Here is a 19,651-nt window from a genome sequence, read left to right as displayed (position 1 = left end):
AAAAAAAAAAAAAATATTATATATATATATATATATATAATATATTATGTATATTTTTTTGGTATTGAAATGAAACACCGTATTATAATAGAAATGTATTTAATAATATATTATAATAATATCTTTATTTATATTATATTATATTATATATATATATATATATATATATATATAATAAATATAATATAATATAATATAATATTTTGACACAAGCATTTTATATTCATTTTTATATATTATAAATATATAGGTTAATTTTTTTTTTTTTTTTTTTTTATTAATTATATAATTAATTAATAATTAAAGTACTGTTCTTATAACAATTATATAATTTTTGTTTTTATTTCTTATAAGTATTTATTTTTTTTATATTTATGTAGAACCATATTTTGTTTGTAAATTTCATATAACAGATTTTAAAAAACAAAAGAGTACAATACAAATAAATAAAAAAAGTACATAAATTATTATTTTATATATAATTATACAAAAAAAGAAAGGGAAGGGTGTTGTGGGTCCTATGATTTAAAATTTTTTTCATATTTATTTTATATTATAAATAAAGAAATTATTTTTGTAATAGTATTTATATAATATATTTATAAAAAAAGTATATATATAATATAATTATTATATTAAAAAATATATTATATATATATAATAATATACCTTATAAAAGGTATTTATTAATTTATTTATAATATTATTTTTTACAACCACAAAATGGAATATGAAAAAAATGTTTTTATAAAATTATAAACCTTTTGTAAAAATAATAATATATTTTACTATAAGAAAAGTATATATATATATATAAAATATTTTTATTATACATCACAATATTTATTATTTTATTATATTTATTAAAATTTATATTATTTTTTTAAGTATATTTTAAAGAATATATTATTATATATATATTTTTTATTATTTCATTTCATCCTTTTTATATAATTATATAATAATAATTTCATGTTTAATTTTTTCAAAAATATAATAATTTTGTTAATATATTTTTATAAATTTTAAAATAAATTTTTATTATTATATAATATTATATATATATATATATATATATATATATATATATATATATAATATTATAATAATTATATATATTTATTTATGTTTATTGTTTTACTCTTAAATTTATAAATATTGTTTTATATTATTATATATATTTATATATAAGTTTTTTACCCCCTTTTATTTATTTTTATTTATTTTTATTTTTTTATATTTTTTTGTTTATTTTCTCTATCCTCTTTTTCTTTTTTGAGACCTATTTTTTATATTTTTTTATATTCATTTATTTTTTATATATTGTATATATAAATATAATAAAAGAAAAAAAAAACAGTTAACCAAATATAATAAATATTTTTTTATATGTACATGTCGTTAAATTATAAAAAGAGGAATATAATATAATATATTTCATTAAAAATTATATTTATCTGTTGTTTAAAGAAAATATATTATATATCAAAAATACTTAAGTTAAAAAAAAAAAAGTATTTTTAAATATATCAAGAATTTCTTCTGTTTTTGCATGTATATCTAAAAAAATATATAATATATACATATATATTTTTTATACTTTTTATTTTTTTTATATATGAATTATTATAAGAGAATCAAATAATTATGTTTAATACGTACTTTTTATAATTTTGTTTTTTTATATTTTTAATTATATATATATATTAAAAATATATTTTTTATATATATATTATAATATATAACTTTGTATGTTTTTATATTTTAATAGAACGACATATATTATAAAATAATGACATTTATAAATTTATATATTCTATTATATATACATATAAATATATATTATATTATATATATAAAATATATATTTATAATATATAATTTTATATAATTTTTTAAATTTGTATTATAATGTATATGTATATATAAAAATATATATAAATATATAATATATTAATTAATATATATATATATATATATGTATAATATATATCAAATAATAATATATATATATATATTATATACATAATAATATATTTTTATATATATAATAAAAAAAAAATAAATAAACACTGTATTTTTGTGGAATGTTGTTTTATAAAAATATTTTATTATTATTATTATTAGATATATATATATATATATTTATATATACATATATATATACCTATATATATTATTATATTATTAATATATAATAATAATTTATAATATATATATATATATATATATATATATAATAATATATTTTTTATAACTTCTAATGATGATCATTTATTTTATGAATAATTAAATTTTTATTTTTTAAAACAGTATTTTTAATTCTATATAAGAAAAATTGATTTTTTTCGATATTGATATATTTTTTTTATAAGTTTAAATTTTGCTTTAGTTTCTTGTAATAAAATTTTGTTATTTTATTTTGAAAAAAAGTATATTTCAATTGAGAAGAAAAAAAATAATAGAATATTGTTTTTTTTTTTTAATATATATGAAATGAAAAAAAAAAAAAAAAAAGGGGTGGGATGAATAAGTGTTTATTCTTTTTTAATATTATATAATAATATATATATATATATATATTTATATTTTTATATATTAAAAAAAAAAAAATTATATATTATATATAATAATATTTTATAAACCATTGTATTGTATTATATTAATAACTCTTACTTTATATTTTAATATATGTATATATAGATGTAAGTATAAAGTATTTTCTGGTTATTTATTATATAGTTATTTTTCAATGTTTAGTTTTTAATATATATATATATGTATTTATATATATATAGTGCTATAATTTTGAATACATTTATATATATATATATATATATATTTTTTTTATTGTGATAATATTTATTATAATTAAAAATACTAAATAATTGTTTTTATTTAAGTTTTTTTTTTTTTTTTTTTTTTTTTTATAGTTATTATAAATATGTTTGACGTATCACATTAAAAAAAAAGTTATATTGTTTTTATATTGTTTATTAAAAAAATATATATTATTAATATATTTTATATGTTTATGTATAATATTATCATATATATATTTATATATATTCTTAGAAATCCAAATTAATTAAAGGAATAAGTATAATATTAAATATACACAATATATATGTGTATAGATGTAAAATTATTTCTTTCATAATACACATATAGATGCTTAAAAAGACATTTATATTTTTTTATAATATATATATATATGTATATTTATTTATTTATTTATATATTAATGTGTTGACATTAAGTGTGTATACTTTTTTTTTTAATTTAACTTGTTTATATATATATATATATATATATATGTTAGATAAATATAATTAATATCATGAACGTATCTGTTGTAAATATATAATATATGTTAAATAGAAATATTTCTTATATTATAATATATAATTTATAATTTTATTTTTTATTATGTTTTGTTTATTTTAATATATTTTAATTTTTAATTTTTTTTTTTTTTTTTGTGTATATGTTGTTTTATATGTAATAATATTGTAATTAAAATAATTAAAAAATTTTTCTTGTTGATTTAGTTACATAAAAAAATTTAATATTAAAATATATTTATTTATATATATAGGAATATACATATATAGGTGTTATATATATATATATATATATATTTATATGTGTGTTTTTTTTTTTTTTTATATTTTTAATTTTACATTTTATTTCTAACATATAGAAATTATCATACGAGTATATATTTTAATGTGTTATTATATATATGAAATGGTAAAAAAAAAAAAAAATAAAAATAAAAATAATAAAAATAATAAAAAATTAAATAATTAAATAATTAATTAAATATATAAAAAAAAAAAAAAAAAAATAATAATAATAATAATAATAATAATAAAGAATATTAACAAATTGTTGTGATATATATTTATATGTATAAGTATATATTAATATATGCTCAAGAAAATATTATATATATATATATATATATATAGTAGTAGTATAAAATACCTTTTTTTTTTTTTTTAAATAAAAAAATTAATTTTTTTTTTAATGGAGAATCCATTTAAGATTCCAAAAAATGATGTTGATATGAATAATAATAATAATAATAATAATAATAATAATAATAATAATAAAAATAATAATAATAATATTTCAAAAAATATACATAATAGTATACATAATAATATACATAATAATTATTATTATATAAGTAATAATAGTAATATAGGTAATATTAATAATAACCCCAATAGTAGCATTAGTAGTAATAACAATATATTATTAAGAAGTAGCACAATAAATAATAAGTTATTATATAATACATATCGTGAGAATATCAACATATTAAATAATAATAGTAAGAGTAATAGTAGTAATAGTAGTAGTAGTAGGAGGAGTAGTAGTAGTAGTAATATTAGTTTACTTATGAACCCATTAGGAAATAATAATAAAATAATAAAAAATCAAGAATTTAATAACGAGTATTTAAATAATAAGAAAAGCCCGATTGAAGAAGATAAGAATTTTAATCTTGTATATATAAATAATAATTTATTGTTTAATGAAAAAAATAATAATATTAATACATATACAAGAACGTTAAGTTTTAAAAGTTGTAATAATGAAAATATCCATGATTATAAGAACGATAAATATTATGCCAGTCATATTAAGCTTTTAGAAAACCTTGAAATTGATCAATTTGTTGGTGATCATAATTCTAACGTGTTCATTTCTAATAAAGAGATCAAGTCTGGTATAAAAGCACATATAAGAAATAATAATTGTATGAATAATATTGAAAACAATAATATAAATAAAAATAATAGTACTAGTAATAATTTTATTAGTAATAATATTGGTAAATATCTAACTTGTGGTTTGAATGATCATAAGATAATTAATATAAACAATAACAGCAACAATAATAATAATATTAATATTAATAGAAAGAATATATTCTTGTCCAATAAAATAAACCCTTTTATTAACGCGCAAGGGGTACATTCTATAAAAAATCTTATAGGGGAAAAGCTCATAAACAATAATAATAATAATAATAATAATAATAATAATATTAATAATAATAATAGTAATAATAGTAGTAATATACCTATGAACGATAGTAAATATAATAAAAACGTCATATTAGATAATTTTATGGAAATTAGAAATAAGATATATAATATTAAGAGAGAAAAGACTGATTACGAAAAAGAAGAAAAATATCTTCTTCATTTAAAAGATTTAGACAAATATAAAAATATATCCAGCACGAATAATATCAGACCCAATCAAAATATGACACACAATAATATGAATCACTACGATCATATATATGGTTTTTCTGAAAAAAATAAAAAAAAAGAACAAGAACTATTAATGAAGAGAAAAGAAGATATACATAATAATAATATAAACAATATAAACAATATAAACAATATAAACAATATAAACAATATAAACAATATAAACAATATAAATAATATAAACAATATAAATAATAAAATAACATTCGTAAATATATTTGATGAAAAAAAAAATCCAGAAATTATTTTTGAAAAAAGAAAAGGATTAGATCAAGAAGACAAATATTTCAATTATTTAGAAAGAAAAGCAAATCATATGAATATTGAATATAATAATAATATGAACTTTAATAATAACACAATGAATAACAATATGAACAATAATAATAATAATTTAAATTACAACAATTTGAATGCTCATTATTTAAATACATTAGCTATTAATAACAATAATAATAGAACAAATAACGAAACAAATATAATAAACGCCGGTGTAAAAAAATATTTCCTTGTAAATGACAGAAACAGTCTTATGATAAACGAAGCAAAAAATAAATATCTAGCACATCGACCTCTTGAAGATCATATGGATAGAAAAATTAAAAAATTTGAACAAGAACAATATGATAAAATATCCTCTTATAAAGAATATAAAGACGAACCAAATAGAAACATGAATATATATGAAAGCAATCGTATTAGTAATAATTTTAACCCTAGTGGACCTAATAATAATATGAACACAACAAAATATTTAAATCGACAAGATATTAAAGGAATTAAGGAAGATGATATATATGAAGAGCATAATAAACAAGAGGTATCATATAACTCCACAGATCATCATTCCAAAAATATTTTAATAACTAATGTGGTATACCAAAAGGACAACACTAATATAAATTGTGTGAATAATATAAATGGTGTGAATAATATAAATGGTGTGAATAATATAAATGGTGTGAATAATATAAATGGTGTGAATAAAATAAATGGCGTGAATAATATAAACAGTGTGAATAATATAAACAGTGTGAATAATATAAACAGTGTGAATAATATAAATAGTTCGAATCATATAAATAGTATAAATCATATAAATAGTTCGAATAATATAAATAGTATAAATCATATAAATAGTTCGAATAATATAAATAGTATAAATCATATAAATAGTTCGAATAATTTCAGTGCTTATTATAAAACCTATATACATAATGACATTTTTGGAGACCCAAACAATGGATTAAGGAACCCCCCTCATGCCAGAAAAGAACATATCGAGGATAAAGATAATAATCATAAATACATAAAGAAATGCATGAGAATTACAAGTGATGAAAAGAATATGGAAGACTATAAAAATAATAAAGATATGAATAATAAAGACTCCTTATTTAAAATGAACCAAAAAAATGTATGTGTTGAATGTAATGATAACTTGATTAAAGGAAATAATAGCAACAACAGTTCTATATTTACCAGAGAACATGTGCATGTACAAGTACATGCAAATGGGCATTCACAGATTCCTGTAAATATTTTGAATGAAAAAAAAAATAAAGATAATATTATAATATTAAATAAAAAAATGAAAAATAGTAATAGCATTATAGATATAATGGATAATGATAAAAATAATGAATGCAAAAAAAATATTTATGTTGATGTACATAATGTAAATATTTCGGATAGTGAAAAGAAAAAGAGAGATTCTGCTGAGGTTCCATCTAATAACGTCGATGACATAAATAATAATAATAGTTCTTCTTATTATAAAGAAAATTGTTTTAATAATGAAAATGTTATATATGATGAAGAAAAAAACATTTTTAGAACCAAAGAAAATACAAATATTAAAATATATAGAAGGAGCTTAGAAAAAGAAAGAATGTTAAATTTCCCTTTAATTCATTTAGGAGAGAATGATGTTATAGTTAAAAGAATTAAATTGTATTATCCTTTAAGAAATAAGAATGTCTTTACTAACATTTCCAAAATTATTTTTATGACAAATACGAATATATGTTCTTTATATATAAGCGACTCTTTATTAATACATTATGATAATATTAAAATAAGTTCTTACTTATCAAAAGGTGGTTTTGGTGTCGTATATAAGGGAAGCTTGATAAGGAAGGTTAAGAGAAATGATATGTTGTCGACTGAGGATATGGGAACGGATGAGAGGGGTGATTCAAGGTGTAAGAGGAAGGATAAAATTAAGGAAGAAAATGAACATGATGAAGAGGATGATGAAGAGGATGATGAAGAGGATGATGAAGATGATGATGAAGAGGATGAAGACGATGATGATGATGATGACAATGACGATGATGACCATAAGGATGACCATAATAATGATAACCCATATAACTTACCCATTGATAGTGCAAATAAAAAGTGTGCAAAAAATAAAATAAAAAATGAGTATGACGATGATTATATTAAAAACCTGTGTGAAGGGAAGTACATAAGGGATGCTGGAGATGACATAGAATTTTTCAGTATAAACAATAATAAGAATGACATGAATGGTAACATGAACAATAATATGAATAGTAACATGAACAATAATATGAATAGTAACATGAACAATAATATGAATAGTAACATGAATAGTAACATGAACAATAACATGAACAGTAACATGAACAATAACATGAACAGTAACATGAACAATAACATGAACAGTAACATGAACAGTAACATGAACAGTAACATGAACAGTAACATGAACAGTAACATGAACAATAACATGAACAGTAACATGAACAGTAACATGAACAATAACAATCCTTTTTATAGAAACCGTAGTAGTGTTTATTTTGACGAGTTTGATAAGAACGGAGAAAAGAATGGTAAAGAAAATGATTTAAAAGATGAAAACAATTGTAGTATAAAGAAGAAAAAAAAGTGCTACAATAATGACACATCAAAATGTACCAAGAGCAATAAGAAATTATGTTATTTAAGAAATCAGTTGATAGAACAGTTTTTTGATTCATTGAATTATAAAATAGATCAGAATGAAGATTGTGTTGATAAATTAGATGATAAAGAAAAATATAATTTTAATTTATCTACAAATGGTGATAATTGTATGTATGATCATATGTTAAGGGTAGGAAAGAAGGATATGGGTATATCGAATGATAATAAGGGCATAAGTATAGTAGCGAATAATGTATTAACAAGTAATACTTGTCATTTTGCTAATATTAATATAAATAATAATAATAATAATATAAATATTAAAAATAATAATAATAATAATATAAATATTAACCATAATAATAATATAAATATTAACCATAATAATAATATAAATATTAACCATAATAATGGTAATTTTAACTTGGGGGGAGAGAATAACATACTGAACAATTTAGTACACTTAAACAAATTAAGTGAGCTAAACAAAAAAAGTCTGGGCATCCAAACAAACGATCCTAATATTTTAGATAAGGAACATTTTTATTACAATGATGAAAAGAAAAGTAATAACCCTGTAGAGACATCAAGTTATATTCAGACATCGAAGAATAACCAACAATATATGATAAATGAACAGAATAATATAGATGATAATTATTGTAACGAGAATAAGGACAAAATAAATAAATGTTGTTGTGGTAACATAAAAGACGAATGTTGTAATCAAAATAATGAATGTTGTTCATCACAATTTAATGAAATAAGACGATTAAAAAAGAAAATGTTAAAATATATTTATTCAGATAAAAAGAATGATAAAATAATTATTGATAAGAATGAATTTTTTAATGAATTAGATAAAATAATATATAAGATGAAGAGTATAAATAAAGATTTAGAAAAAAAACATCATGAAGAAATTATGTTATATTTATTATTAGATGTATATCATAATAATATTGTATATAAAAATAATTATGGATTCTTATATGTAAATAGTAAAAATATAATAACATATGGTTTAACTAAAGATAGCTTATATATATTTGATAATAAGAATATATTTCATTATTATAGTGATAAATGTATATTTAAAATTATATTTATAGATGAACATAAGGAATTATTAAAATTTAAAAATTTCACTGTATTTAATGTATTAAATAATGAAAAAATTGTAAATAATTCATCTATTTTAAAAAACGAAATAGATAAACATAAAAATGGATTAAACAAACTAGCTATTATTCCTTTTAGCAAAATGAGTATAAATAATTTATTGCATGCACTTATATTTGGATTTTTAAAATTTCTTTTTAATTTAAGAAAAAAGTATCACAAACAACCAAATGGAAATTGTGCATGTAATATGGAAGATCATAATATAATAAATAATATAGTAATTGAAAATAATATAATATATAATAAGAAGGATCCAAGTTCTATTGTATCATCTAATATGAAGGCTTCTTCTAACGAATCTCATAACAACCTTTTGGTATCTCCATGTAGTGTAGAAAAAGGTGATCATAATATAAATAATAATATATATAATAATAAATACAACCACCAGACAAATTACAATTTAATTATTAACGATAGTAATATGCAAAATGTTTCAAGTAATATGGACCATTATATAATGTGTAATTGTGAAGTTGCTGATACTGATGACAAAAAGAAAGGATTTCAAACTAATATAAATTGTATTAATGAAAAGAACCATATGGATAAATATAACAACAATAATAATGAAGATAATAATAATAAAAAAAATACCAACAATAGTAATAATATTGTTAATAATAATATTATTAATTGTGCTGCTCAGGGTCACAACAAAAGTAGTAATAATCAAGATGATAATAATAATAATAATAATAATAATAATAAGAATAAGAATAATCTTAATCGTCATAATATAAACCATGATAATTTTCTCAATAATCATATTATACATGGAGCAGATGATCATCATTCTATGATTCCAAAAAATGTAGTAGAAAAAATAGATAACAAAGGAAAAATTAATTCAAGTAATTGTCTTATTAGTAGTACCCTTATAAACACAAATAACTCAGACGAATCCAAAACAACTATGCTTTTAAACCTCTCAAAGAATAATAAAAATATTTCAAAAGAATATATTATTAACGAAAAGGAATATACATACTCTCCAAAAATTAACGACAAAGAAGAACAACAACCCCATATACTATCTCCAGAATGTAGTGCAAAAACAGAACTCAAAGGGAAAATCAAAAATAAAGAAAATAATAATAAATCTGATAAGAAAAAAAAGAAGAAAAAACAAAAGGAAGATGAAAAAAATAAAACTAAAGGTAAAAAGATGGAAGAGCATATGAACAAAAATAACAACAAAAATAAAAATCACATTAATCATGATGGTGATGATGATGAAGATAATGATGGTGATGGTGATGAAGATAATGATGAAGATAATGATGATGTTCGTGATGTTGCTTGTGATGTTGCTTGTGATGTTGCTTGTGATGTTGCTTGTGATGTTCCTTGTAATGTTCCTTGTAATGTTCCTTGTAATGTTCCTTGTGATGATGGGGATAGTCACAAATGTACCAAGAATAATATAAAAAAAAGCGTAAAAAAACAAGAAAATAAAGAAAACAAGAATAATAACAAGTTCGATGATAACCATAGTACGACTCATCACGATAGTGAAGAAATAATATATATGAAAACACCAGTTGCTATAAAAATACATGATTTAAAAGATAGTAAAAATCTAAAAAATTTCTTAAGAGAAATAGAAATATATAAAAATATACAACGTCCAAATATATGTACCTTTTATGGTATATGTATAAAATCAAATAAATTAATGTTATTATTAGAATATTATGCAAAAGGAAATTTATTTAATTTTTTAAAAAATAAAAATAAAATACATAAAAAACAAAGATTAGAATGGGCCATACAAATATCATGTATTGTACATGAATTACATGCACACAATCCACCTATAATAAATGGAGATATAAAAACATCAAACATATTAATAGATGATGATATGAACCTAGTCATGTGTGATTTTGGTAAAGCAAGATTTAAAAATACAAAACTATATAGTAATTTTGGATCCTACAGATATATGGCACCTGAAACTTTTAGTTGTACAACAGAAGTTACAGAAAAAATTGATATATGGAGCGCAGCATGTTGTATTGTGGAAATATTTTCAAGTAAATATCCTTATTATAATTTAACCAAAAATGTTAAAATCAGACATGACTTGTTGGTTAATAAAAAGACACCTCATATACCAAACTTCTTACCGAATTCGATAAAAAAATGTTTGCAGAAATGTTTCAGTTTTCAGCCTGAGGATAGACCAACAGCATATGAAATGTATAAGTCCCTCAAAAAAATAAAGGTCGTAGAGTGATATATGATATGTACCCATACAAACATAATAAATAAATAAATAAATATATATATATATGTAAATATTTTTATGTATATATTTTATATGTATATATTTTATATGTAAATATTTTTATGTATATATTTTATATGTATATATTTTTATGTATATATTTTATATGTATATATTTTTTATGTATATATTTTTTTTTTTTTTTTTTTTTTTTTCCTTGAGGGAAATATTCAAAATAAATTGTATCCATTATCATATATTATTTTGTACCTTTTATGTTTTATTTTTTCAATATTACGATTTTAATAATATATCATAAAAATGAATATATTAATATATAATTATTTATTAGAATTTATATGAATACCCCCATTTTATGTTTTTAAGTTTTTGTTTCCAAGTATTTTGAGCATTTAATTTTTTATTTTTAAATACATACATTATAAAATATATATGTATGATATTTTTATTTATTTCTATGCTGAATATGAATTTTTTAGTTTTTTAACTTTAAAGTTTTAATATATTTTTATAAGATCTTTAAATATGTATAATAATTATTATTTTCAATTATTTTAAAATTAAATTATTGATACTAAGGTGTAGGGTCCAATAAGGAAGAGTGCAAAAATTAAAATAATAAATAATAAATAATATATATATATATTATATATATATATATGTGTGTATAATATAATTATATTCATATTTTTATATATCATATCACCGTCATCCTATATTATTATTTATTTTTTATTTTTTTTTTCATTATATAAAATATTTTAAAATATGATAAATTTCTTTATTCGAAACATGAATCATTTTTTTGTATACCATTATTTTGTATGAGATCTTTTATATAATTCGTACTATTAAAATAAAAAATATATATATATATATATATATATATTAAGATATATAAAAATATGTAAACATAATTATTAACACATAATCTTCTCTCTCCCTCTCTGTTTATATATATATATATATATTTTTTTTTTTTTTTATTTATCATATGATTGCCAAACGTAAAATACGGCCTACACATTATACCATCATCATAAATGCTTATAAGAAAAAAGGGATTTTTTTTTTTTAATATTTATGATTTATTAAAGAAACAAAAGTTTAGGTTTAGTCACTTTATAGAACGTAGGAATGATAATTTTAAAAAAAAAGTAAATGAAGAATATGCAAGGGTTCAACGCAATATTTCTTTAAATGAGGATGATATATTAAAAATAAGAAATATCATGATAAGAATTGGGAATGATAAAAATATACTTAGTAGTATTATACATACATATAATATTCCTTCTTTTTTTTTATTAGATAAGGATGTAAGAAATCATTTCTTGAGTTATATAAAAGATGATATAAGTTATGCTGACCAATTAAGAAATTGTATCCTTATGCATAATGATGTTGATGAAAACAAGGATGATGATAATTTTTTAAATATACAAGTTAAAAAAAATATTTATCAAAATATGAAACCAGATAATTATTGTAACAAATTAAATTTATTTAATCATTCCAATGAAAATTATACAACCACTCCACCTAATCAAATACATAATAATAAAAAAAATAAAAATAATAATAATAATAATAATAATAATAATAACAATAATAATAATAATAATAACAATAATAATTATTATTATTATTATAACAATTATTGTTGCGATAAACAGAATATACATATTACTAAGGAAAAATTAAAAAGGTCGGATGAAATTATTGTCAACATATTATTAATTTTTATTAAAAAATATTATTATAAGCAATGGATGTTTTATGAACACATAAAGAGATTATGTGATTATACAGAAATAAACGTATATATAAAGAACAATAATAAAAAGCAAGTAAGGAATATACATTTGTATGTTGGGCCACCGAACAGTGGAAAGACATATCATGCTTTTCAAAAATTAATGTTATCTAAAAATGGATTATATTGTTCCCCTTTAAGATTATTAGCATGGGAAGTATATTCAAAGTTAACAAGAATGAATAAAAAAGTTAATTTATTAACAGGTCAGGAAATAATAATTAAAGATAATAATCAACATGGTGATAATCAGCATGATAATAATCAACATGGTGATAATCAGCATGATAATAATCAACATAATAATAATCACCATAATAATAATCACCATAATAATAATCACCATAATAATAATCACCACGATGATGCTATAAACAATCATGTTATTCACCATAATAATAATCACCACGATGATGTTATAAACAATCATGTTATTCACCATAATAATAACCAACATGATAACGTTACACATACTGTATGCACCATAGAGATGACCCCTTTAAATAAAGAATACGATTGTGTTATTGTTGATGAGGTTCAAATGATAAATAATGAATCAAGAGGATATGCTTGGACCAATGTTCTTATGAATTTAAATTCAAAAGATATATATCTTTGTGGTAGTGAATACATTATAGATTTAATAAAGAATTTGGCTGATATACTCAATGATCAATTAATTATAAAAAAGTTCGAAAGGTTAGGTTCTTTACATTTACAAGAATATAATACAACATTAGAAAATGTTCAAACAGGGGACTGTATTATTACCTTCTCAAGAAATAATATTATGTTATTAAAAAGAATATTAGAAAAATACAACAAAAGAGTTTTTGTAATATATGGATCCTTACCACCGGACTCGAAGAAAAAACAAATAAATATGTTTAATGAATTTTGTAAAAATCATATAGATCAAACCGATCAAACGAGACAAAGAGATCTTGAACATAATCAACATAATGTAAAGTTATTGTATGAGAAAAAAATAGAAAAATATAAAATTCAAATAGATACCTACAAACAGAGATTGAATAAACACAAACTTAATACTAATATGAAAAAATATTATGATTCCATTTTTTATTACAAAAATATTCTCAGAAAATATTTTCTTTATGTTAAAAAATATAAACATCATCAAAAAAAAAAAAAAGAAACAGTTTTAATTGCTACAGATGTTATAGGTATGGGTTTAAATATAAATATTAAAAGAATAATTTTTTATTCTTTAAAAAAATATGATGGTGATATATTAAGATATTTAACTATATCTGAATTTTTACAAATTGCTGGTAGGGCAGGTCGTTTTAATCCTTCATGTACAAATAAATCTATAGGATACATTACATGTGTACATTTAGATGATATCAATATATTAAAAACTATATTTAAACATAAATATATAAATAGTCTCAATTATATATCGACAAATCATCTACAAATAGGGGAAAGTGAATTACCTCAATCACATACACATCAAGTACACCATATAAATAATTTTTTGAATATTCAACATTCTACATTATTAGATATATATAATATTATAAAAAAGGAAAAAAATATGAAACACGACAAAATAGATATAAATAACGAAATGAATCATATATATAATGGTGGACACAACCAAAAATCAGAAATAATAAAAGATATGTATAATAAAAATAATGATAGTAATAATAATGATGATCATGATTATGATGATTTTATCTCCTCACGCAATTTTACAAATAATTATCAAGCAAAGGCAGGATTTTTTCCTAACTATCATATCGTTGAAGAGTTAAGAAAAACTTTAGAATATGAATATAATTCAAAAATAAAACTACATGACATACTTAAAGTATTAGTTGAATACGTAAAGTTAAATGATGAATATTTTTTTTTAACAAAAAATTATAATAATATGATTACTATTACAAAGGAATTAGAACATATTAATCTAGAACAAAAGATTCTCTTTACATATTCCTTATGTCCCATAAACATAAATAATATTGTTCTTCTTAATACATTAAAAACATTTTGTATGTCTCATAGTATATTAGGTTATGTAGATTTTTTTCATTGTCTGAATAATAATATATTCTATCATGTGGATGGAAAAAAATATATTGATCTTTTAAATAATGAACCCAATAATAACAATACAATAAATCATAACATTTCGTGTTATAGTAATATTCAAAGGGATACTAATATAAATAAAAAATTCATAAATCAATATGATCAATATGTAAGTGAACATGTGAAAAGTAATATAAAATATAAAGATAATAATAATAATAATAATGATAATAATAATAATAATAATGATAATAATAATGATAATAATAATAATAATAATAATAATAATGATAATTATTATTATGATATATCAACTAATAGCTTTTATTTTAATAAAAATATAAATACAGACAACAATTTTTATGTACATTCACTATGGGAAGATAATGAATGGCAAATGAAAGGTATAAACACACAAAATAATAATCTTGATAATATAATCCATATTGATGAATACATCCAACTTTTGGAAATCTATTATGAAATTATGGATATGTATTGTTGGCTATATACAAAATTCCCCGATGTATATAAAAATATTAATTTAGTAAGTAACGAAAAAAAAAAAGTCTCTATGAAAATTATTCATATGCTAACACACACATTTAACGAAAATAAACAAGCGTGTTAATCAAAAGGATAAAAATGAAATATATAAATAAATATATAAATAAATAGAAAAATAAAAAAATGAATGATCATAAATAATAAATTAATATATACACTTATTTTGTGAAAAGCCAAAAATGTTCAAATATAAAAATTCGAATAATTAAACATATTTTTATAATAAAGGGGCGCTTTTATAAAAGTACAAAATGAATAAAATTTATGATATATGTGTATATAATGGTATAAATATCTTTATATTAAAAAAAAAAAAAAAAAAAAAAACTTTTTTTTTTTTTTTTCTTTTCTGCATAAATATATACATAAATAAATAAATATATATATATATATATATAAATACATACATATCTATTTATTTTATTATTATTTTTTTATGTTGCATTTGTATTCTCTTCCTTATTCAAACATACACTGTCCGATGGTAGCGGAGGAGGATTTGTGTCTGGTGCGGGCGCATTTACTAGTAACTGCTCTGCATAATTCATAGGAATTTGTGCCCAACCTTAAAAATAAAAATAAAATAAAATAAAAACATATAAATAATTATATTAAAGAAAATATATTCATACTATACAATATATAAATAATAAGAAATATATTCATATATATATATATATATTTTTACTTGCATAATTCTGCATGTATATTGGGTCAAGAGACAATGGTGCTTTGGCTTGATATGCGAAAGGAGGATTTGCCATGAGGTCATTATCAATAAATGGTATATTAAGAAAATTTGGTAATATAGGTAAAGGAGGTGTTAGAGGTATATTATTCACATTATTAAAATTTAACATGTTATTAAAATGATTTTCATTATTATTTTGTGGAAGTGGTATAAAATTAGGATTGTTTATATTATGATGACTTGATGGATTAAATTTATTTATATTAGTAGAATAATTATTCATATAATTATTATTTGTTTCTATATAATTTAAATTATATTCGTTCTCATTTTTATATAACTCCTTATTATCGCTTATCTGATTATTATATATATTATTTATATTATTATTATTATTTGTTTGTATCATATTACTATCATTTGATACATTATATTTATCATTATTCATATTCATTATATCATTTGTATTTCCAATATTATCCACTGTATTTTCGTTTGGTTTTTTATATATATCATCATTTTTTTTTTCTTTATTTGGATCACTATTTAATTCATTCATCATTTTTTCATACTCTAAATCCATTTTCATTTTATCCATTTTGTACATTCCATTAAATCCTTGTGGTGTACTTATTAATGGATCATATAATGGAGGAGGTGGTGGAGGTGGGGGAGGTGCAGGTGAATGTACATGTATAGGTTGTGATAAATTATTGGAATTCTCTAGATCATTTTTATTAATATAATTTGATGACTGTTTCGCTAGTTTACAGTCTAAAGTAATATGACCATGATCACCACATAAATTACATTTTATTTCTGGCTTTTTAAAATTTTGTATATTCATATTTTCGGGGCATTCAAAGGTTAAATGTGTATTTGAATTACATATAGAACATTTTTGTGTATCTAATTGATTTAGGTTAATACCATTAACCAGAGCTAACTGTTCCAATCCTTTTCTTTTATATTCTTCATGTAAAGGGTGAAAAGGATCTAATAAAGGTGTTATTAAACTAACAGCCTTTTCTACACATTCTTCCGTATCAGCTGCTATATGTACATGTTTAGGCATAGCAGCTTCTATTTCAGTTTGATGATCCGTTTTTTTACCTTCTTTTAATGTACCTTTTCCTCTTATACTTATTTGTGCACCACTCTCAGCTTCTAATCGTTTATGATTACAACCACGCGGACCAATAATTAAACCCATAAAATTATATTCTGGATATTTATCTATAGGTATTTCAATTTTACGAATTTTCTTTATCGGTTTATATGTAGGAGGTGCTACAAAACCATCTACATGTTTTAATAAATATTCTATTAACCTATGATGTTCTTCTATCATACTATTTTTTATTCGTGCTTCTCTTGTATTTATCCTACTACCATTCTTGTCATATATAGGAGGTGGAGAAGGAGGTCGAATGTCTGGATCTACATATTCTAATTCCCCTTTATTTAATTTTTTTGTTAATTCATCATATCGTTGTTCTCTCAAAAATTGATCTAGTTGTGCCGGAGTTAAACCTGGTGGGAAATCAACAAAAGGTAATGGAAGATAAGGTTTATAATCTTCAGACCCCCACTTGTTCGATACAACTACTTTATTTTCTATAATATTGTTAGTTGCATTTCTTTCCCACCTTGATTTCTTTTTACTATTCTCATCGCTTAACTTTTCTACGGGTAATATATTCACAAGTGCAACCAGCGGGTCATAATACATTTCCGAGAAAAGAACAGGCCAACAAAAGAAATATAAGTAAATAAATAGATAAATATATAATAATATAAATATATAAATATATATGAATATATAACTATTATATATATATAATAATATTGTTATATACTATACTTTCATATGTGATTATTTAAGGTACTAATTAGTGGCATATTAATTTTATTGTTATCATTTTTTTATATGTTTTCTTTTTAACAGTAATTTTATATAAGTTCAATCTCTTTTAGTTATATAAATATATATTATATACATATATATATTTATATATATATATATATATATATATATATATATATATATATATATATATTTATGCGTGATCGTTTTATAAACAAAATTGTCTCATATAAATTTCCTTTTTCATATATATATTAAATGCATTCTTCATATTATAATATGATGTCGATAAATTTTTAAATATATGTCACCCTCTATAACATATTATTTATTTATCGAATGGTCTCATAATTTATTACTTCAGCAAACTATACAGAAATGTTCATAGGATATATTAATTTCAAATATATAAATAATTCAAAAAAAAAAAAAAAAATAATAATAAAATAAAATAAAACTTTTAATTATATAAGTAATATATATATATATATATATTAAGAGAAGGTTTCTTTAATTTTTTTTTCCCTATAATATTTTTTTTGTATACAAGGTCTTTCTCTATATATATTATATATTTTTTCTTTATATCTGTTAAATTATATAAAATAACTTATCGTAATAAATGTACATTTTATTTTTTGTTTAATTATTTTATTAATCCTTCTCAAAAAAAAAAAATTTATATATATATATATATATATTATTTAATGAATTATAGAAAAAAAAGAACCATATACAATTTCTTATTTCATATATAATTTTTTTTTTTTACCTTTAAATGTATTAAACAATATATAATTTGTTTGAATATTATAATATATTATTTAATATATATATATATATATATATAATTGTATAATTAAAAAAAAATATATATAATTAATGAAATCATAAATGATTAAAAATGATTAGCTAATGTAATTATATATGTAATTTTAATTTTTTTTTTTTTTTTTATTTTACATACTATATATTT

General features: G+C 19.1%; 3 protein-coding genes across 3 annotated transcripts; 2 read left to right on the top strand and 1 right to left on the bottom strand.

Annotated features, from left to right (window-relative positions):
- Positions 1–4,032: 4,032 nt before the first annotated feature.
- Positions 4,033–11,655, top strand: PRSY57_0622200 (tyrosine kinase-like protein, putative; the record flags this gene model as incomplete). Its single annotated transcript, XM_012906595.2, has 1 exon — positions 4,033–11,655. One exon carries the CDS (start codon positions 4,033–4,035, stop codon positions 11,653–11,655), a length of 7,623 nt encoding a protein of 2,540 aa, XP_012762049.2.
- Positions 11,656–12,710: 1,055 nt separating this feature from the next.
- PRSY57_0622100 (ATP dependent DEAD-box helicase, putative) lies at positions 12,711–16,181 on the top strand (the record flags this gene model as incomplete). Its single annotated transcript, XM_012906594.2, has 1 exon — positions 12,711–16,181. The coding sequence occupies one exon, from the start codon at positions 12,711–12,713 to the stop codon at positions 16,179–16,181; it is 3,471 nt and encodes a 1,156-aa protein (XP_012762048.2).
- A 370-nt stretch (positions 16,182–16,551) lies between these two features.
- PRSY57_0622000 (transcription or splicing factor-like protein, putative) lies at positions 16,552–18,540 on the bottom strand (the record flags this gene model as incomplete). Its single annotated transcript, XM_012906593.2, has 2 exons — positions 16,552–16,682; positions 16,806–18,540. 2 exons carry the CDS (start codon positions 18,538–18,540, stop codon positions 16,552–16,554), a joined length of 1,866 nt encoding a protein of 621 aa, XP_012762047.1.
- Positions 18,541–19,651: the final 1,111 nt, after the last annotated feature.

This window comes from Plasmodium reichenowi, chromosome 6 (genome assembly GCF_001601855.1).
Source record: "Plasmodium reichenowi strain SY57 chromosome 6, whole genome shotgun sequence".
In the NCBI taxonomy this organism is placed as follows: Eukaryota; Apicomplexa; class Aconoidasida; order Haemosporida; family Plasmodiidae; genus Plasmodium; species Plasmodium reichenowi.
The sequence above is the reverse complement of the archived record's forward strand: the minus strand, read 5'-3'. Positions and strand labels throughout refer to the sequence as shown.